This window comes from Trichinella spiralis (genome assembly GCF_000181795.1).
Source record: "Trichinella spiralis strain ISS 195 chromosome Unknown Scfld7, whole genome shotgun sequence".
Classification (NCBI taxonomy): Eukaryota; Metazoa; Nematoda; class Enoplea; order Trichinellida; family Trichinellidae; genus Trichinella; species Trichinella spiralis.
Window position 1 is genome coordinate 498547 of NW_003526946.1, and position 23473 is coordinate 522019.

The 23473-nt window shown below is 29.7% G+C and overlaps 5 protein-coding genes across 5 annotated transcripts; 2 read left to right on the forward strand and 3 right to left on the reverse strand.

Annotated features, from left to right (window-relative positions):
- Positions 1-186: 186 nt before the first annotated feature.
- On the forward strand, positions 187-3995 carry Tsp_12135 (deoxyribonuclease II superfamily). Its single transcript, XM_003373028.1, has 8 exons — positions 187-273; positions 336-440; positions 2221-2315; positions 2563-2786; positions 2852-3016; positions 3151-3357; positions 3414-3634; positions 3712-3995. Exons 3-8 carry the CDS (start codon positions 2221-2223, stop codon positions 3814-3816), a joined length of 1017 nt encoding a protein of 338 aa, XP_003373076.1. The 5' UTR covers positions 187-273; positions 336-440; the 3' UTR covers positions 3817-3995.
- A 1746-nt stretch (positions 3996-5741) lies between these two features.
- On the reverse strand, positions 5742-8377 carry Tsp_12134 (deoxyribonuclease II superfamily). The gene is made up of 9 exons (XM_003373029.1): positions 8290-8377; positions 7928-8015; positions 7557-7583; positions 7479-7496; positions 6758-6981; positions 6541-6696; positions 6188-6397; positions 5909-6132; positions 5742-5846 (listed from the first exon to the last, which is right to left on the reverse strand). Exons 1-9 carry the CDS (start codon positions 8375-8377, stop codon positions 5742-5744), a joined length of 1140 nt encoding a protein of 379 aa, XP_003373077.1.
- Positions 8378-11919: 3542 nt separating this feature from the next.
- Tsp_12133 (conserved hypothetical protein) lies at positions 11920-12428 on the forward strand. Its single transcript, XM_003373030.1, has 2 exons — positions 11920-12067; positions 12208-12428. Exons 1-2 carry the CDS (start codon positions 11920-11922, stop codon positions 12426-12428), a joined length of 369 nt encoding a protein of 122 aa, XP_003373078.1.
- A 1277-nt stretch (positions 12429-13705) lies between these two features.
- On the reverse strand, positions 13706-17371 carry Tsp_12132 (putative CBS domain pair). The gene is made up of 8 exons (XM_003373031.1): positions 16903-17371; positions 15716-15816; positions 15115-15301; positions 14699-14756; positions 14426-14552; positions 14253-14333; positions 13990-14184; positions 13706-13921 (listed from the first exon to the last, which is right to left on the reverse strand). The coding sequence occupies exons 1-8, from the start codon at positions 17369-17371 to the stop codon at positions 13706-13708; spliced, it is 1434 nt and encodes a 477-aa protein (XP_003373079.1).
- A 1048-nt stretch (positions 17372-18419) lies between these two features.
- On the reverse strand, positions 18420-22662 carry Tsp_12131 (conserved hypothetical protein). Its single transcript, XM_003373032.1, has 4 exons — positions 22612-22662; positions 22416-22464; positions 20832-21001; positions 18420-18461 (listed from the first exon to the last, which is right to left on the reverse strand). The coding sequence occupies exons 1-4, from the start codon at positions 22660-22662 to the stop codon at positions 18420-18422; spliced, it is 312 nt and encodes a 103-aa protein (XP_003373080.1).
- Between the last annotated feature and the right edge of the window lie 811 nt (positions 22663-23473).

A 23473-nucleotide genomic window follows, 5' to 3' on the forward strand; every position in this document is an offset into this window, starting at 1 on the left:
TTTCCATCGTCTTTGCATATGGCAACCCTGTGCACAGAATTTTTCAATGAAATCATGATAACAATTACTGTTGTGAACAACATTTTCACATACTTTGGATATTTCAGTAATTTTGCTTCTTACATATTTTCTTTCATATATGCTGCTCTTTTATATTTATGAATATAACGTTGTGCGTGCATGAAAATGTTTATTGTTATCTGTTTATTTTATATTAGCTACAGTGCTGTGAAAATGAAGTAAAACTGGAAATGTTTATTTAAATAATGCATAATGATTTAACTGTTAATATATTGCATACTTGTTTAATGGAATATTAACCGTTTAGTGCTTAATGGCATAAATATTAAAAGGTAGTAAATGCAAGTGATGTATCTACCTAGCATTATGTCAGTATTTACTTAGGCATGTGTGTATTGAAATTTTAAGTAAAAGAAAATTATTTCTAAGACTAAAACAATATAGTTAAAAATGAATTATGTGAATAACGTTTTTCAATAACTATTTGCACTTCTGAATGCTTTTTAAGATAAGATGACTGCTTCGGTTTTGTTAACATGAATAATAACGATGCTTATTCAGTTCAGCATTTCCATATTTAAATGGCATGCAATTTTACATCACAATTTTCGACTCATCCTTAACATAATTTTATTTAAAGTTTAATAATCTACTTTTTATTGTTTATTGTTCACTTTCAGTTTAATCACATATTTCATAACATAAACTGATGCTCAATTTCAAGTATTTCCATTGCTCTACACCAGCGTTTCTCAACAACTTTATCCTCGCGGAAACCTAAATGTAATTTTTTTTGAAGAACTCCTGCATAATTTTTCAAATGTTCTTTTTCTTTTCAACACTTTTTTTCACACAATTTTTAATTGTGACAATATTTTGCAGAACACCTGGACACCGCTCGCGGAACCTCTTTTGAGAAACGCTGCTCTGCACAATGGAAACCGTTTCAATCTTAAAGAATGCAATTATATTTTTTGTATCTTCAATGATATACGACATATTTTCCGTTTTTATTTTAAAATTTATTTAAACGTAAATGCATCCAATTTTATTCCTTTTCCTTCACCCCAAGTCTTTATCTATTCCATGTCAGCATTAGTGGCGGTTTTTTAGCCTTCCAGTTTGGTTAAGTCGTTATCACTACTGTTATGGTGGGAACCTCATAAACGGAAACAACCTTGCACTGAAATTGCAGATCCATAGCATACATGCACACCAGGGTCTAAAAATAGGATTTATGGGCGGTTTTGAAATATGCGAATGTTGAGGGATTATTATTAGTATTAAGAATGAATTTCACAGTAATTACACTGCTGAAAGAATTATCTGAAACAGGAAGTGTTTATTTAAATATCGGTAATAATCAAGTACTTTAGTACCTTACTTTAGTAATCAGTAATTATACAAAAATTTTTTATTGGATGAATTCATTTTAAATAAATTTTAAACTAAAAACACAAAGTATGATACAAGAACATACAAAATAGCATGCGCTAAAATGAAGATATGCAAAACATGGTTTTCTCTTAAGTATTTAAGCACCAGTTTTCATTAAATTTAATAAAAAAAAATTTCTAATTAACAACCAATTACTATTAAAAATATCAGGTGATATTAGAAATTAATAATAAGCAATCAAAAATAGATAATAAAAGTTCAAATAAAACAAAAATAAAGATTAATTGAGAAACTGATATCAAATGGTATGCAAGTTAAATATTAAAAAAATTAAATGTAACAAAAAACACAACTATTCGTTCTAAAAACAAACATTTATGTTAATTAAGCCTGAAAGCATTTAATTAAGAAAAGATATTTAAAAATATCCACCACGTACTTAATTATCAATAATTTGGTCACATAACTACTGATAACATTTTTTAAATTGACGTTTATATAAACATGGCCATGTCAACATCAGTTGAGGTTATACAGTTAACACCATGCAATCACAAATGTAACTAAATAGGTAAGCAGGAAGTGCAGAACAAATTGTTAAATGTATTATGTATAATTTAAATAAACATTTAAGGTTTCAGATAATTCCTGTAGCAATGTGATTAATATAAAATAAATAAATAACAGTTAACATTAAGATGCATAAACATGAAGGCATGTTACTATATATAAATGAGCAACACAAATAAAAGCAAGCCAGCAAAGAAGGAAATTACGATAATATTCAAATTTCATTAAAAAATGTTCATATCAATAATTGTTATTTTGATTTCGGTAAGAACTTGTATTGCGCAGGTTGCAACATGTAAAGACGATGGTAACGTCAATGTAGATTGGTACGCTGATTCAAAACATTATTGCATAAAATACATTTATCAGTAAAAGCGTGAAGTGCAAAGCATCGCTTAAATTAAAAACGTTTGTGCAAAGAAAATTCAATTAATTAATTAAGAATGTGACTTATTTGCAATATTCAAAAATATATAAAATTATAGAAGAAGCGTAATCCATTTTCATCAAATTTTTGAATAAAAATTTTTCGTCATCGCAATGCCTGTTTGCTATAGAATAGTTACATTTTAGGTATTTTGTATATAAGCCCCCAAATGTGTTAAGCTCGAAACTTTTGAAATCAGCAGGAAATCCAGCTTGGGCTGCTTCTGGAGTAAACATTGATCAAAACGCAGGCCATTCAATAATTAGAACAATGGCAAATTTTGTACAGTACCATGCACAAATTAATGTTCTTGCATATAGTGACGATCCACCAAACTTGCCTCCTAGAAATGAAAAAAGCAAATCGAAAGGTCACTGCAATTTTAGATTTGATAAATAAGTAAAACAATAAATTAAATTTATGTACTGCTTTCAGGAGTTCTTTTAGTGCGCAGTCCAGCGGATGAAGCTGCGTGGTTTGTGCACACAGTTCCTAATTTTCTAGCATATCTTAGTGCTTATTCTTGGCCAGCAGCGGAAACGCCTAAAGGGCATATGTTTTTGTGTGTATCGTTTAACAAAGCTCATTTGAATTCTGTTGGTACGAAAATAAGTTTTTTCATTTCCATAAAATATTATATTACAGCTTTGTAACTGCAATTTTTAATGCCCATCAAATGCTCGAATTACATTTATGCATTTGAATTTAATTAATCAGAAATTTTCAATTTTAAGGTAAAGCAATTCGATACCAAGAACCATACGTGTATGTAAATAATTTGCCTGCTGCAATTTTGAATCAAAATATGGAACTGTCTAATTTGATAAACGGTATTGACGTTCGAGTAACATCTTTTCTGGCACATGAAAGATTTGCAACAAAATCTGCACAAGCTGTGGCAAATATTCAAGCTTTTGGGAAACATTCAAAATCATTTGCAGGTTATTACTTTTCCATTCAAACATCAAATATCTCTATATGATATTCAATTATTTAGATATGTATGCAAGGATTTTGAGAAATAGATTTGCCGCAAGCATCATGGTATGGTCACCTGCTGATGCAAGATCAAAATCAATTTGTCGTGGACAACATAAACTTCAAAAAATTACTTCAATACAACTTGATGGTGTTCAAGTGAGCCGTGGGGATGATAGCGCAAAGTGGGCACTAATTGACGGAAAGAACACTGTTTGTTTCACAACAAATGATTATACAGTAAATTTTTGATATAAAATCATTTTATAATATATTTTTGAAATATTATTACAATTTATATCTTTCAATTTTTTTAGGCTACTGATAAACGGACTCCCGGAGCGGCTGTTTGTTTAGAAAATGCTGGTGTTTATAACGCTTTCCGTACAGCAGCACTTAATGTTGAAGCATGCAATAATTGATTCTCAATGATTCTAACTTTTATTCTCTTTTATAGTTTGTGAAAATTATCTAGCATTTTAATTTTCTTTCATTTTTATTATTTGAAAATATGAATCTTATTTTAAATTATAATGGCTTTTTAAATGTTTGGGATTTTTAAATTTTTGTCAACTTTTGAAAATAAAACATCTATTTTATATTCACAAGTTTTTAAATGAACTGTTACTCCAAAAGAGTTTGAAACTTGTACTAATGTGTTTACTGCTATTATAATATGTTTGAAGTTGCAATGCAAATTGAAATGCATATATTTTAGGTAAATTGATGCAGCTTTTTCTATTATGATTTTATTTTGTATCTGTGAAATAATTATGAATGTAGTCTATCTGTTTTCATCTTACTCATCTTAAGTTTCGTTTATGCATTCAGTATTTGTTTGAGCCAGTAAATAATTCACTAAGAAATTGCAGAAATATTCCTCTTACTGTTCAGATATAATAATGAAATTTTACAAACATCATTTTGAAGGATATGCTTTATTTGTAATATATTCTACCAAAGAAGCGCTGTGTTACGAAGCCTACAAGCAGAATTCATATTTTTTATTTAAAATTAAAGTAAAATGTTTGTTGTATTACTCTAATATGTGATTTTATTGTTTTGTGCAACAAAATTTTAAATACTAATTTCAAATGCAGAAGCATGCTATAATTCATCTAAAAATATTATCTATATCTAATCTATCTAATAAGTAATAATAAGCGTAAATAATTAATGTTGAACTGAATTTGAATTATTGTGACATTTATAATAAAATATAAGAAAGTTCGAAATGACAGGCATGGCTGTCAATCTTGATGATAACAAAAAAGATGCATATGCTTGTTAAAGAAGTATGAAAATATTCAAAAGTTAGTATTGATATTAAAGAATATTTTCCACATGCCTTATTTTCAATTATTTTATTCTCAAGATTTTAATATGCTGCTTTTAATTAGAATTCAAACACATGAAAAAGTTAATATTAATACAGAGTTATATAAATGTAACAGGCAATATTCATGTAATACAAGCAAAAGTATTACTAAATAAGTACTGAATTAATTGCTTTATCAATTTTTTGCTATTTTAATAAGCATTTGCTATCTCAGTTCACTGTTGCGCCACTGTAATAAAAATGAATAAATGGGTTCAAATATCTCAAGCACAAACGCAGCGATATATGTAGCTACATACAAATGCGCAACATTAATGATAATAAATGCATACAGATATCAACTACTGAAATACACAAAGTTGATTAAAATAATGTTTACTGCAATAACTCCTATCCTGATCTCGTTAAAATGCTCTATATACGGGCTAAAATTTACAAAGGCCGTGCCAGCGGAAATGTAAATTGAAGGATTGACCTCTGAAATTTATTTTTATATTGGCGCACATGCTTTACATAAACTAAACAGTACATTGTAGAAATGCAATTATTCAAAATATAAGAGATTTTAGAAATAAATTTTCTGACGGCGTTCAAATATGGATATTATCTGATTTGGCATTGAATTCAATTTGAAATAGAAAACGTAGACTTTAACTAAGCAGACCTATCTTTTATTTAAATTCCTGCTATTCTTCATATTAAGTGCTTTTAACTTACATTTTTATGAGGTAACCCATCGCATTTAATATTTAGTACATTTAATCCAATATTATGACGCATATAAATTTTATGTCATGCATATTTCTTTATTTTCAAATATTAAAGTCAGTTAACTATATAATTTCTATGAGTATTAAGCATTACAATGAAATATTTTTCGCATTATTCTAAAACCATTATCATGAAAGAGTTTATTTATGTTTTCCAATATTGAAAATAACAAAATGAAAAATGGTAAATAATTTTTTACTTCACAAGAAACAGAAACTGGCATTTAACTATCAAAAATTATTTGCTGCATGCTTCAAGATTAGACGCTGCAGTGCTGAAAGTGTTATAAACGGCAGCATTCTCTAAACATACAGCTGCACCTGGAATTTGCTTTTCAGTCGCCTAAAAGAAAGGAATTTCATATATATTAAAAATTATGAATATAGTTCATTTCAATAATGTACTTTATAATCATTTGTTGTAAGGCAAACGATATTTTTTCCATCAACTACTGCCCATCTTGCGCTATCAGCTTCACGCCTCACTTGAACACCATCAAATTGCATTGGAGAAGCAACTTTTCGCAGTTGATACTGTCCTTTGCAAATTGACTTTGATCTTGTATCAGACGGCGCCCATATTCTGATGGTGGCAGCAAGTTTTTTTTTCAAAACTTTTGCATACATATCTAATTATATTTTTTACTTTTATTTCTTTTAATAATTCAGTAAAAACAAAACTACCTGAATGTGATTTTGTGTGTTTTCCGAAAGCTTCTATATTCGCAGCTGCTCCATTTGCCGACTTTGTTGCAAATTTTGCATGTTCCAAAAAAGGTGTTACTCGAATCTGAGCTCCCGTTATTAAATTAGATAGTTCTACATGTTGATTCAGAAGTTCAGGTGATAAATTATTCGCGTATATGAATGGTTCCTGGTATCGAATAGCTTTAGCTAAAAATTTTCTATTAATTAGCTGATGATACATTATATGAATTCAAAACTCCTGATTATAAATGAGCACTAAGAGTTCAAAATTATGAACTTGGAAGTAATATTTTATAAATATACTACATTGAAAAGTCTTGTTTTCATACCAACTGAATTTAAATGTGCTTCATTAAACGATACACACAAGAACATGTGTCCTTTTGCTGTTTCCTCTGCTGGCCAAGAATAACCACCGAGATGTGCCAAAAAATTAGGCACAGTGTGCACAAACCATGCTGCTGCGTCATCTACTCTATTGTCAACTAAAAGTACTCCTAAAAACAAAATGTGTTGTACTGCTTTAATAGACAACTTTCAAATAACCTTTAGCTTTGCTTTTTCCATTTTGTGGTGGCAAATTTGGTGGATCATCACTATATGCAAGAACTTTGATGTTCATGTTGTCTGCTATAAAATTAGCCATTGTTGTAGATATTGAATGGCCTGCGGCTAGATTGATAGCTCGAGCAGATGGAGTCCAAGCTATAACTGCTGCTGATTTTATAATTTTGCTGTTCTCTGAATTTGGGGGTTTGTATACAAAAAACCTTAAAATAAAAATTCTGCAGCAAAAGAAAATTATGATAAATTGAAGTACATTAAAAATGTAAGAATGTGAATGATGCTTCTTTTGTTATTTTAGATTCATTCCAAGAATAATAATCTATAATTTGATAATAATGATTAATAAAATTCTTGACTATGTAATTGAATGCTTAATATTTAAACTTTTAATTTAAGCGTCTGTTTTGCATAAGCGCTTTAAAAGTAAGAAGAAATTCACAAGCTGTGATTTTATTATGCCTACCAATCTGTATTAGCATCAGCGTCATCCCTGCAAGTTGCCACCTGTGCAGTAGAGGCTTTCAGTAAAATCAGAATACAAACCACCGATGTGAACTTCATTTTAATGAACTTTGCTTACTTAAGTAATTTACTATCTTATATATTCTTTTTCCTATATGTATCTCTTATATATAATTAAATATCATCATATTTATGCTTGACTATGCTTTCGAGTATTTATTTATTTTATATTAATTACATTGCCAGCACAATTAACCTGAAACACTGAATGTTTATTTAAATAGGAAATAATTTAAGTTGCTAATATATTACTTACTTATTTAGTAATTCTGGTACCTGCTTTCTGTACTATTAATATATCTATGTATTTTGGTATCAATATTGACGTTATTATGTGTATTTCAATTTCAGTTAAATGAAATTTTTTACAGATTTCAGAACAAAATAATTGAAAACATGTGGGAAGCATTATTTAATTTAGTTTTCCTCACATCATGCTTTTACGGTGATCTAAGAAGAATTTTTATTCAGCTATCTTCGACAAAATGACAATTCTGCTTGTTAAATTCCACTTCATTATATTTAATTAGCTAATTTGTTTTATATTTAATCTTGTAGCACAGTTTATATTTATTTGTTTTTAGTCTATTCAGTAATATATTTCTTATTTGTTATTATTTGTTTTACATGTTATACACTGTTGGTTGATATTTCATAAGTGATATCTTTACGTGTTTGCTTAATGCATAATTGCAATGACCTATTTTCACACTAACTAAATTTAATTCAATTGTATGTCTTTATATGTAAGCATTTCTCCTTCTTTGTTTCTGCTGATAGCTAAAAGCAGACACTAGCTAGCTAAAAGCCAAAAAAGTTATTGTTCAATGTAAACAATTCGATTACTTTCTTCTTTATCGATTAAAAAATCTTTTTTTTAGAATTGTCTCATTTGAATTTTGTCGCAACGAGATATATAAAAATAAAGACACCAGTAAATTACCTTTTTTTGTTTCCTGTGGGAAAATGTGATTAATCGTAATGTATACTAGTCCGTTTGATATTTCCATGGTTTATCGCAAAATTTTCAACTGTTTTTGCTATTGGTGATGAATGACCAAAATAAAATTTTGTCATTTTATAACTTTTGTGTTGAATATTTGCTGCATTATTAAATTTAGAGCCCAGTATGCATGGACCTTAATAATGTGCATTGTTAGGATGTGTAGAAACTGGAGAACAGCAGCAAGATGGCGCCGTCAGAGACAAAGGATTGTGGGAAGGCGGCGCTTCAAAGATGTCCATTGAAGCATTTATTTCATCTTTAAAGTAACACAGTTTTGAGACATCGATCAAGATCACGGCGGTTGCTAGATCCTCCAACAGATGCGATTGCTTCGTTGTATTATATATATATATATATCATTTGTTGTAAGGCATATATATATAATAATATATATATATATATATATATATATAATACAACGATTATATAATAGATATACTATATAATGATATAATAGATATATATATAATAGATATATATTATATTATATAATAGAGATAAAAGTGTATCGCTGGACTGCAATGATTAGTCTGAACTTTAAGACTACTTTTGATGATGTTTCAATGACGCTGTCAGCAATCCTACTGCATACTATAAAAGCTCAATGTTTCTTTTCTGTTATATGAATAAAATGTGAATAATATTCTTACGACATTTCAATCCACGACGAGGCATGCCCAGCAAGCTGCAAGTTAGAGGCGAAAACAAGGTGATGGAAACCAGTGGCTTGACGAGAGGATCAACACTTTGCAAAAGTGCTACTTAGATATTACGTTTCTTGTGCTCAAAAAATCCCGATGCATTATTTAAATTTGCTTCATTTTATTAGTTCCTTTAAAATGTAGCACTTTATATTTGAAACATATGTCAACACCAAATATAGCATTTTATGAGGAGAAAAAAATTCGAACATGCGCATCAGTTTGTCCTGATCGTATTCATCATTAATAAAAGAATTTCTTATTCAATGTAAATGCTGCTGTGAAATGTAAACAAAAGTTTCAAATATCAGGGGAAGATATTGATATCATTTGCAAAATTTTTTGATATCAGATTTGGAAAAAAATTAATCTGTTTCAAAATCAAATATTTTTAAAAAAGATTGCTGAAAACAATGTGGCATGTTTGCTTTGTAGACATGCTTATCTTTTGTTCAAATTATGCACTATAATAAAAAAGATGAAATAAAAATGAAAAAAAATTGATAATAATTTTTGTGTTCGAATCCGAATGATCATGACGAAATGAGGAGAAAGGACGACTGATCTCTGTTCCGCATGGACTGAATCAAGCCACTTAAAAAGAAATTCAGCTGACAAGACGCTTGCAAGGATCAAATGATTCATCACTTTGGACATAGTGTGTACTCTATGGGCAGGTGAAGGTGGCAGAGGACGATGGCTGGAAAATTTCATTTTCCGCACATTTAGGCATTTCCAGTCACACCGCTCAGTTTGTGCAATGGAATGAAGCCAGCTTTTAATGCTTGATGTTGTAATCACTGTGTGGCACTAAGCCGATACAACTGAGTGGAATGTACTGGCTGACTACGATTCAATAAAATATTTACGGGCTTATTATCATGAACACACTTATAAACTACATAGTCGATGAATATGAATATGAAATGAGATTGGGCAAGTAAAGATGCTGAGAAAATAAAAATCCCAAAATATTTTCATCATAATAGTAATTTAATTAAATTATCAAGTGCACAAATCTTCGTTGTATTCATGACTAATTCAAATAAAAAAATGTTTTTTCATTATACATGGAGAATTATTGGAAAAATATAGTAAAAGCAAAGTGAATTATAAACTAAACTTATTATGTACAGCTGTGTAAATAAATGCATTTATGAATTATATGTTTCATCATTTTTTTCACTTAATGCAACATATACGGATCAACCTTTTTTTTATTTTTGGAAGAACTTGTTGACTTTTCTTTAAAATTAATTTTTTTGATATTTTGAGAACTCTTACAGTTTAATTAAATAGGTTTATGTGATGATAATAATAATAATGTGGAAATAAATGAATAATTTAAAAAATTTAATGTGGAAAATGAGAATTATGGTGTTGTGTTTGTCAGTGTTGGAGAAGATCAGAACAAACCGTGTTGAACAGCTGAACCGGCGGAGAAAGAGCTCACAGAGGCAGAGAAGAAAGCAATAACAACACCCATATCAGCTTGAATTGAAGAAAGTAAACAGATGAAGCGAATAATTTGTATAAATTCACCGCTAATCAAGGAAGTCAATCAATCAATCATTGCAACGGTTTCTTTTGCTTCTGCACAATCAGTGTAAGTTTTCTCAAATTATTAATTAATCAATCGATTAAAAATTATAATCACACTAATCATAATTTTGTCGTTTGCATGTGTATATATCATCATTTCCGATGCTTTCATCAATTATTTGCTTATTCGTAATGCTATTTCTGCTTTGCTCAGTTTCTAATTGTTCAAATAACTACTGTAGCATAAAACACTTCATCTGGACAAAACTTTTGTCTGTCCTTTTACAATTTACTAATTATAATAATAATTATTAGTCATATTGTATAAATAATTAATTACTTGAAATAACAAGAAGACATTTTTTCAGTCACTTATTTATTATTTGTATATTATTTTGTAATTATTTAAAAAAAATAATAAAATTTCAATCAACTAAACTGATTGATTGTTCAAAATCGATACTTTTCCCTTCAGTAGCAGCAAGTGAAGTTTTTGTTGAATTTTCATCTTGTAAAAAAAGAAGCCTTTAAACTGGAAAAATTGTGTAAAAATATTTCATCAATATTTAATCAAGGTTTTTTTATGGTGTAAATTAACAAAATAAAAAAAACAACTCAAGGGAAAAAATTAATATTGAAAAAATGATATTTTACATATTGTTAGATGTTTTCAATATTTACAGAAGAATATTGATTTAAAAAATGAAAATCTATATATATTTTTTCAAGATGATGATAAAATGTTTATATATATAAATAATGGTGATATAAAGCAGTATTAGTCAGTCAGTCAGTCAGTCAGTCATTAGTGGTAGCTGTAGCAGCAGGATGTGTTATGAGTTAAGGGTTTGAAGTGAATTGTCGGAAAACAGCGATCACGTAAGTTTAATGAATAAGTTAAATTTTTTTAATTTCATATTCTTTTCTTTTATAAATAATATTGTTAATATTAAAAAGTTGACAATTGATAACTTGTTATTGAAAATGACAATAACAGTGTCGAAATATTAATTTAAACAAACTGAAGAAACTCAGTTAAAAGAAAGCGATTGTTCAAATTCTACAGTAATAATAAAAAATTAATGATCGACCAGCTTTACATCTAGAAAAGCTATAGGAAAATTTTGAAAAATACGATATAGGATGGAAGACGTAGCTAGCAAAGGATGATGCATTGTGGTGTTATGATAAATATAAATATAGTTGGTGGAATTATTATTCGTGTTCAAAATGCAGATACTGTTGATTCAGAAAGATGAATATATAAGTAAACATTGCGATCGACAAATGAGACAAAGCGTCGTTGTTCTGAACAAAGCGAGCATGTTTATCACATGATGAGCTCATTAAAAATTGTTCAACAGTAATGAATGCATGATGATGATGATGATGAGATTTCGGTTTGCGTTCAAACAGTATACAGTATACAACAATACCAGCCAACCAAGCAACAAGCGACACACAAACAACCATACACACACACCACACACACATACAAGCATCATCAGCCAGCAAACAGTTTCCACAAAAACACTGATTGTGCAATACGAATGATTTGGAATTTTATTCTTTATTCGAATTTTTTAAAATCTTAATTTAATTTTGCATTGAAATATTTTTTTAAATTTTTTGATTAAAAAAGTTGTGTTTATTTTCAGCTTATAAAGAAAAAACAGATCCGATCGAGGCGAACTTTTCGAACAATGCAATTTATTTCAATGCTTTGTTCGTTTTGATCGTCTCGAACGTACTGTATTCTCTTCATCTTCATCCTCATCACCTTCCTCTTCCCTACATGCTTTACTACACCATCAAAGCCCCTCCGCCGCCACTACTACCACCAATTAGCTACAAAAATCCCTATTTGTTGTGCAATTAATCAACTTGGTAAACAATTTATATTTATTCTATGAAACTAAAAGCTACCACGTCTACTTTGAATACAATTAACTTTCAACAAGTACTATGGGTAACTTTTTTATTATTAATAACATACATTGAAGTTCAAGGGAAAAATTCAAATTGGTTTTTCTGTAAATTTCGCTAAACAATATGATTGATATTGATTAAAATCAACCATAAAATTTATCTGCAAGTTTTGTAATAGAACAAACTTACTTTCAAAAATCAAACGTAAATTGTTCTTCATTTTTCTCATAAATTCCTCATCCCAATTTGCAATCAATGAATAAAACTTGCACAATTTCATATGTAATGCTTGTTTTTCTTCTATTTGCAAAATTATCCACCCGTCAAAGCAGACGAAGACTGATCTTCAGCAGGAGATAAAATTTTATTCATCAGTTAATAAATAATATGGTATATAGCAGCAGTATTATTAACAGAAAATACAACTGAACTGAATAAAATGAAAGAACAAGAGATGCGACATTCACAAAAGTGAACTGAACAAAATAAAATTTTTTTAAAAGATAAACACACAATTCATTATTATACACATTAGTATTTTTGACAACAACTGCTGGAAACAACAGAAAAGTTAATCAGAGAAATTTTCTTCTTTCTCTTCTCCTTGTGTAAAAAAAAGTGCAAAAAATTAAAATTCACACTCACTACTCGTAAATAAAAATCCCTAGATTATATTTTGAATGACAAGAAAAAATGTGATAAAATGATTTTTGAAAAAAAAAATTTTTTTTCTACAAATCTACAGATGATGCATCTTGCTGTCGTGTTAGTACATCACAGTAGTGTGCTAACTGATGATAGTAGTAGAAGTGTATGTATTCTGATGAAGTTTCATATAAATATAATTTTGGCAATTTCCAAATAAAATTGCTTAAGAAAAAAAAACTGCAGACATAAATGTACACATGCATACTGACTGAATGATATATGTAGTAACAATGTTCGAGAGATTCCAAGAAATTTTGCAACGTTCAAAAGAGAAAAACAACATATGCCCTCCTCCTCTCCTCTTCCTCCTACTTCTTGCTGACTTTAGAAAATTTGCCAAAGAATTCACAATTACAATTTTTATTCCATTTCACATTCTTCTTCACATTTCCATATCTTCGCTTCGTTCCACTGACGAAGAAACTTCTGCCGTTTGAACGTTGCTTACAGATCCAGTCACTGAAAAATGAATCATTTCACACTCAACAACAGCAAATTTTCATCATGTGATCGTTTAAATCAAATAAATAGAAGAATAAACTTAAATTTAAATAAAAAACACCAACCTTCTGGCCTGAGAACGATGAACAACAATATATCAGACAAGGAAACCACACCCTGAACTCGACCGTCGTTGTCTACTGCAACCACGCGATGCACTTCAGAACGTACCAACGTATCCACGTAAGTGCTCAACGAATCGGTCACTTTGCAATTATGAACGCCTTCGAACCACTATCAAAATTACAAAATTATTATTATTCATAAATAAATAATTAATAATGAAAAAAATATCCTCCTACCGCCGTACGATGTTTAAGACTATCTTGAACGGTAATGTCCAAATTGTTGTAAGCTTTTTCAGCGGCTAAATTGATGACATCAAATTTGGAATAAATATCAATGACACGATCATTTTCGTCGACCACCGGAAGAGCAGAGACCCGAAGTTCGAGCAACTTGCGCAACACTTCAATGAGCGGGGTAACTTTGGTTACCTGAAAATTGTTTAATACAAATAAATGTGAAATTTATTCACAATGAAAAACAACAGTAAATTAATTACCGTGTGAATATTCGACCAAGTACCAATACCGAGTTCTTTGGGAGATTTCTTCATGAACGATGGCATAGGCAGGTCGGGCATCTGAAAATTCCCTCACGCAAAAATAAATATTCTATCACATTGTTGACAAGAATATTTAAAATTTTCAGACAAGAAAAAAAAATTTCACTCACATATAGAAATAAAAACTTGAGTATCCGCTTGTGTGTCAGGATGTAAAGTATATTCCCTGAACACGGATCGATCACAGGCAAGCGATGTACCTTTTTGTTGCAAAGTATATTGACAGCATCAAGTAAACTGAAAATATATGTTTGCTTTTAAAATAATAATATAAAATTTTGAAAAGAAAAATTCTAAAAATTAATTTCATCACCGTAGAAATAAAATTATCAATTAATTCTGTGTTTACAACAAACAAACAAACAAACAAACAAAAAAATTACCTCGCGGTGGCATCAACAGTGCATAGTGGAGCCAAAAAACCAGAATCTCGAAGTTCTTCTATAAAATGGAAAAGTGTAACTAACTTATTAAATTATTATTATAAATATTCAAAAAAATTCTTTTAAAAAAGATGACGAGTATTCATTTTCAACAAAAAATCATGACGTCAAAACAAATAAAAATAATAAAAGAAGAAAACTTGAGATTGACTGAAAATTAAACATCACATCTTAAATTGACTGACGTCAAAAGCAGTATCATCAGGCATCATTTACTCAATTTCCTCCTCCTGAAGCTAAACCAAACAACTGTGCAGCTAACAGTATAATATACGACGACGAAGAGGGGTGAGGGTGGAGGGGGCTTTTTCTCCTTTTCAAAAAACTGATTAGAAAAAAAGAAACTTAAATCTCACCACGCCAAGTAAATATACGATGCTCTTCCAATTCTTTGATATTCTCTTCTCCAGATTTGTAGTATTTTTGCAAAATGCGAATGAAATCCGTGATTGTCAGCATACCAACGAACTGTTGCGTCGCATCATCCCACAACGGTGCAGCCCGAACGCTGTTGTAAACCAGAGCAAAAAATGCCTTCTTCACCTGAAGAAATTCCAAGTACTCAAATTTATTACAAAAAAAACAAATTTAAAAGTAACCAGCCAATAAGAAAATAATTTATTTATTTATAAATAATAACAACAAACTAACAATTCAGAGTTCAATTTACTAATAAGTTATTATTAAAGTAAATTCACATTGCACAAAGTATAATGTAAAAAAAAATTTCAAATAAATCTCATTCCACATCAATGAGCACATATAAAATCAATCAATCAACAAATTGTCAGTTTTTCAATAAATGATATATTTTTATTAATATACTACCGGTGACAATTAACTAATTTTTTTTGAATGTAATTTACAACAAAATACATCTGCTTGAAATAGAAAAAAAAGCTATTCATTACAAGCGTTGCAACAAAAATAATAATAACAGTAATTTATATAACTCACCGGAAGTTTCGTGTCGAAAACGACCAACTTTGTACTAGTCGGAATCAAGTCATAGCAGTGGTGAGATTTGATGAACTGCGAGTAGATGAGATCTTGGTTTTCTATTTTACACAAAACAAAATATGAGAAAGTTGTCCAATTGAAAAATTATTAAATAAAATTGTCAATATGAGCAAGTTTTTTTGAATTGAACAATAATATTTTTTTGAAATGTCCCCCTTCTGCTTAAATGTATTTCCAATAATTGGTCACACCCAATATAAGAACAACGCAATTCGCTATTACTATATTCTTGCTGGAACAAAACCAACTACTGCTGATCGATCTACACTATATTCAAGTTGAAACTTTTCAAAATTAAGCTTTCACTACTGGTTATTTTTATCTATTTTCTGCAATTTCAATTTTCATCAATCAATCAATCAATATTTTTCACTTTGTCAACTGCTACATTACTAATCACTGAAAATAATTTACACTGGAAAAATGCTGACAGACAAAGAATCACTTTGACGGATGGATATAGATTATGCACACTAAAAAATAGAATGTATTACAAATATAGGTGGTTCGTTGATTATCAAAGCTAGGAAAATTCGATTGCTACGTATGTTTTTTTTCTATTGATATAATTTTGAAGCAAGTGAAAAAATTTCGAAACCGAATACAAAGACGAATACTTGCAGAAAATTCGACAGTATACGAGAAAAAAAACAATCAAGATCAATTTCAAAACAATTGTTAAGATTTTCTATTCACCTAATTGACAATGGATGTGACTGAAGAAAGCGAAAAAAGAAACAACAACAACAACAATAATAATAATAAAGCCTACAAATCAAAAAAAAATTGACCATTTTCCTTCTCTTGCCCCTCCTGGAAAGAATAAGCAAAAAGAATCAATTAGTTGACGTAGCTAGCTATAGCCAGCCAACCGTGAAGTGAAGTGAAATAGCTTCCGTTAGTTATGACAGAAAAGTAGGTAGGTGGTGTTTTTATCGACTCGGCAACTAATAATGGCTAAGCTAAGCTAAGCCCAGCCGAACCGAGCAAATATACACACACAACACTCGCCAACCAACAGTCCACCAACAAACGCACAAGCAGCTAGCTAGAGCTAGGTAGCTGCTAGCTAGTTGACTAAACTGGCAGCTTGCGCTAGCTAGCACCGGCTAGCTGAAACTTACCACTGAGAAAAAGGTGTCGGTGACCGACAGCGGAATTGCCGTACGAAACGGCGTTGCCCTTAAAAAAACAAAAAAAAACAATAAGCAATGGAAAATTCCACTCACTGGTATCGGCGGTGAACGCGAACCACAACGGCGGCCAGCGTGTAAGCCGAGTCTGCTTTGGCACTGTACAATAGGGGCTGGCCTCGAGAAGTGACCGGGCCGCGTCCGCGGTCAGGGTCATCGAGCCATGAGTGGAATAGTTGGAGCCGAGGTTCACGTCGGCTTCATTCTCAGAACGACTGGCACTATGAGCCCGTTGATGATGCTGCTGCTGCTGTTGTTGTTGTTGTTGTTCATGAGCATGAGAAGCATGAGAAGCAGAAGCAGCAGTAGAAGAAGAAGGAGAAGGAGTATGAAGCGTGCGCTTGCTGAACGGTATTTTCCATTTCCAAGTATTTTTCGATGACTTCTTCTTCGACGACATTGTTTTTGCAAATTAATTTTCAGCCAAAATCAACCAACCCTACCCTCGGAAATGAAACATTTATACAGTAGACAAATGCACCCACATACACACACGCAAGAAACTTCACGCGTTCGAAAAATCAATTAAAACGATGAATAATAATTAATATGCTGCGTAAGATCAGTATCAGTATGCGTGTGCATGTGCATGTATGTGTGTGATGTGGTCGTGATGTCGTTCGTTTCCTCAAGTATATAAAGTGAATATGCACGACTTTCCCGCCGGCGTATTATTATCTATAGTTTATTAGCCGTCCGCTATGTGACAAAAAGCAGCAGCTATCATCAACACCACCGGAACGCAGCTAATTCCATATTATCGATCGCCGTCCGCCCAAAAAGCACCACCACCCACCATAGCAAAAATAAGCAACTGTCAATTACGGCGAGCAAAAAGCAGAATAATCAAATAAACAAACAATTGTGAAAAAGTAAAATTACAATATAAAATGCGGAAGTAAAAATAAAAATAATAATAATAATAACAATTCGTCTTCGTCTATTCAAACGAAAATCAAGCTTGCATAAAATAACGAGATTCGAAGTAAAAATATGAAATTAAAAAATCTTTTCTATACGAATGATAAAGTTCGAAAAAAACATCATAATCAATTTGTAAACAAGTTGGTATATGAGCAAATTCAAAAAGCCACAAAGCAGTCCAAAAGGCACTCACGCAACAAACAGCCCAACAATAGCCAATACACACACACACACACACACGGCACAACAACAGCAACCGACGGATGGGGCTTAAATAATCGGCGCACAACAACAACGCAACAACCTGCCTGAACGCCTGCTTCGAAACGTCCGCCAGGCGGCGCCACAATCGAGGTCAATGACTTACTAACAAACGACGCTTTTTGATTTTAAATTTATAATACACACACACACACACATACACATACACAAGTGCCTCTTCTATTCAATATACAATAATATTCAATGTATAATTATATTTATATATACATGTATGGATACTTATACAACAACAAACAATGAAATTAACATATACGCGGATATGCACTTACACACACGCATATGTACTAAATATAAACTATTATTAGATTATAAATTAATTTTGTTATTAAAAAAATTCTTGTGCATATTAAAACATTATTCATTAATTTTAATACAAATTCCTTACTATTCAACAGAAATGAAAATTAAGTACAAAACATTTGCAATACCAGTTGACACGCAAAAAACAAAGAGAGAATAATTCAAAAATTTACATTCTCGATTTTTTCTCGATTATCATTCCAACTGAGACAGTATTAAAATTTGAAAAAAAAATTCAAACAAATATTTTTATTACATAAAACAATAATAATAGATAAATTATTTTTAAAAAAACTATACAGAATATTTTTAATTTATCAATACAAATTTAATGTCTGCTTTTCATTTTCACAGAAAAATGTCGAATAAAATAAATAAATAATACACGTTGACAGATTTAATACACTAATAATTAATGTTACAGTTGTTTGTAAAAAAAAAACAATAATACTTCAGAATATTTGACAAAAGAAAAATGCAAAATATTATTTAAAACATAAACATAACTTGATTTCTATACAACAATTCAAATGAACATATTTCGAACAACTGTATCAATCATCTAATTGATGAACTGTTGATTCTGATCAAAAGTGTTTTCAATGAGGTCATTGAATGATGTTATCATATTTATTAAATACATTATTTCTCTTTTCTTACAATTTTTAAATTATTCAATAATAATAATAATAATGAAAAAGAGAACTGAAAAAGAAATAAACGTTTCATAAGTTTAAAGCGAAAATTTCAAATAATTTCCCAATTGTTTTATCGATCAGTGTGAGTGGAACGGTTCAGTTACGCAACAATTGAAAAAGCCGAACAAAAATTACTCTTTAATCAAATAAGCTGTCAAAACTACTTTAAAATTTTCCAGTTTCTCTGAAAAGTATACACAGAAAAAGGTATGCATGCAATCGTATTAATTAAAACAAATACGTATTATTAAAAAAATATATATATATACATATAACTACAATAATGCCTTCATTGCTTTTGTATAATATATTGATTAGAAAGATAGAATATGCATTTTAATTTAATTTTATTCATGCACTGGATAAATGGTAAAATAAAAACGTGAACAATTTGTTACTTTATTTGAATTTTCAATGCATTTTAAATAAATACTTTCTTTCTCTTTTTAAAAAAATACAAACAAACAAAAAAAGAAATTTCATCAACTTTTCACTTTATAGTTCAAAGTAGAAAATTTTCAATCGATCTAAAGTGCAAGTATTGAGAAAACTGAGTGGATAAAAAAATCAATTTACACAAAAGTGTCGAAAGAACCATTTCAAAATTGATGCCAACAGCAGATATGATGATAATAAAAGTTCATCCCAAAAGAATAAAAATACACTTTTAATAAATGCATATTCTTTTTCATTGATTTTTTCTGAAATTATTCACACAAACTCTTCCGTTCTACAAATTCCATACATGAAAAGCATCATTCAAATAATAAACTACTTGAGAAATAACCACAAGAAAATTAAAAAAAAATACATAATTACAACAAAATATTATTCAAAATAATATCAGTACTGAAATAGTCAATAAACAGTTTAAAAACAAGAAAAAAAAAGAATTTACACTCTCTTAAGTACATTACAGTAAGTCCCACAATCAGTCGATCAAAAATATCAATCTGTTCTTTTTTAAACTTCACGCATACGAAAAGATATTTTAAAATAATGTAATGTATCCTATTTGAAGACGCTTTTACAACAAAATAATAATTATTATTTCAAAAATATACCAAATCTAAGATTAATATTTATTTGTACATGATAATTCTTCTCTTCTTTTATTGTCATCATAATAAACATGAACCGTTCACGCGATGATCATTAATTGTTGTTTAATTATACTTTTTATTTTTTTTCAAATTATATAATTCAAAATTATTTCATTAAAGTTATCATCTTCAAACTCAACAAATGGCACATCAGAAAATGGCAAATTTAGAAATCTCAGAGCACAATCGACAAAAACACTTGCCAAAAAAAGATCCCCAGTGGTGAATTTTTTCATGCTGCAGTTCATGATAATTTTAAATATGACAAATATCTCTCCTATTGTTGAACCCTGCCGGGATTTTGTGTTTAACAAAATGCAAGCAACAGTAGCAGCAGCAGCAGCAGCAACAACAGCAACAGCAGACACTCACTGACTGACGATGGACTTTTGTTACAGTTCGCGTTCACCACCTTTGCGTGAGTGAGTAAAAATTCAACAACATTAATAATACAGAGAAATTTTAAATTTTACATCACACAATTGTATTAAATATAAAAATAAAAAATAATTTTAGATAATTATTAAGTAAATAATAAACAAGATTTGCTTACAGCCTTGTCATGCATTGTTGAAAAAATCGACGCATAACCTGCGAGATGATTCATCTCTGAATAATCTGCAGACAAAGCGGAGAACAATGAAAGATTGCGTCCTCTCGCCTGCTCTGCAGCAGCAGAAGATTCACTAAGTCTACGATTCCCCTGAACCGCTCTGGAATTACCTGCAAATAAAATTAAAAGTAAGTATTTGAAATATTTTTCTCTTTAAATTCTTTTTTTTTTTGTTTTGGAAAGTATAAATAATTACAACAATGATAATCAATTATCATGATTGTTTTTTCTTTTATAAATAATAACAGATAGAAGATTAAAATTTTCATAAACATCGATGAAAATTACATGCTCATCATTTATTTATCTCTTTGAACATTTTTGATGAAACATTTGTTGTCAACATTTTAAATTAAATCCAATAAACAATAGGTTATAAATAATAATTGTGAACGAAAAAATTAAGAAAAAAAAATACACACAGAACACATCACAAAATCGAATCAACAATATTCAGTTCAGCAAATTCAGTTCAATCAATGCCTGCAGCATTTTGCACATCAGTCATGAATTTCAACCGTATATCATTTCAATATTTGCAATCGTTATAAGAGATATGATTATAAATTATTTGTTTATAAATTCAACACGGGAAAAAGTTGTTCATTTTCATCACCAATATCAGAAATTCCCAAATGCAAAATCTCTGCGTTGCTCGCATTGGAATTGTTGGCAGAATTTCAGATGCGTCGTCAAACATGCAATAAATGTGCGCAAATAAAATTGGAAACAGTGAAAAAAGTTATATAAAAAAGTTAAAAACAAGAAAAAAAATTCACTGACACTACGTGCACGGACGCTTACATTTTAAATGCAAATTATGCAACACATTTCTCTCCGTATGACAAACAACAATCCCTCTATCTATTGTCTAACAACAAATCGAAACATGAGATGGAAAAATGAAAAAGCTAAAAACTATTTATTTATTTATTTATTTGTTGATCAGTTTCATAAATTTCATCTGCAATTGTTGAATTTCTTTCATTTTTATATGATTCAAAAAACAAAGTAAAAGTAAACTCCTCGCGCCAACAATTAATTGAAAACAGCGCAGTATCATTTATAAACGGTTGTTTCATTTTCTGCTTTTATTGGCATTTTTTTTTATTGATTTCCACTTTCGATCTGCTCGAAATGCTCCTTCGAGCACAATTCACACTGCAATTAACGCGTTCACAAGTGCATTTTGATCGCACTTCAAAAATCACACCATGCACATAAATTTTTTAATCACAATCATCATGGATGGATAAGTATAATCAACAATAACAACAACAATCTTTAACGCTTCTATTTTATTTCAACTTTATCTTTTGTTTTAATAAATATTCAAAAGTCAAGTTAGTTAATTTATTTAAAAAATTATAAAAATAAATTGCTTTTCAATTAAATTTAACAAACACGTAAACCACTGCACAGTAAATAAATTTAAAAAAGCAAAAAAAAACAAAGACGGAAAATATTTGTCGTATTAAAAAAACAAAAAAATAATGTAATCAAAAAATAATAAATAAATGATACCTAGCGAAGTATAAGCGGCAGAATTGTATTCTTCTGTCATTGGGCAACACTTGAAAAAAGGAACAAAAAACAAAAAGCAGCTTTTCTAAGATTGGACAGTCAAACTGCGTACCAGATGAACCGCCTGTTCTTGTAGGGTAAATAAAAACGTTCCACGTAATTTAGGGATACGGTAAAAGAGAATTCAAGTTATGACCAGAAAGGCTCCTGTGAATGTTGGACCCGAAAATTGGATATCGAATGCCATCAAAATTTCAATTCCACCAACAGAGTTGAATTTTTGACGCACAACGACAAACAATCATTCTCGTCAACAATTAATAAAACACGTCATTTACACGTTTGAATTGATGACCATTTTAAAGATTAAAAGCACAAAAACATACCACTTTTTTCAACGAAAATTATTTATAAATTTAAAAAATTGTTATCATAAAAAGTTCCACCGATTCGCTTTTTTTTGAAATTTATTCCAATTGCGTGAATAATACATTCAAATAGATGAACAATTAAAAATAAAACTAACCTTTTCTTCGAACAAAAAATTTACAAATTTCACTCATTCGAACAATTTTTACTTCAAGTTATGAATATTTTTTTGTTTTGTTTTGTTTTGTTTCAAAAACTATTTGATTATTTATTTTATTAATCGTACATAATGATATGAAAATTGTTATCATCTCAAGAGAAGAATACACACAATCGCTAGCATTTTTGCAAATCATACAAAGGAAAGATAAGAAAAGAAAACAGAACCAAAGTCATATTTTTCGCCATTTGTCAACCAAATATCATTGTATTTTTCACATCAGTTCATTTTAAAAAGAATAATGTGAATAGTGAAAATAGAATCAAAAAAGAAGCAAACAAATAATAAAAATCAATTATGTATCAATCAAATTGTATAAAAATTACAAATAAACATAAAATTCTTCACCCCAGAAGAAATAATACAAATTTCAAATTATTTTCAGAGTGTGCAAAAAAAATTTACTTTTCAATAATTTTAAAAATCAGTAGTGGTGGTGGAAAACATTGTTGCTTTTTATTCTATTACT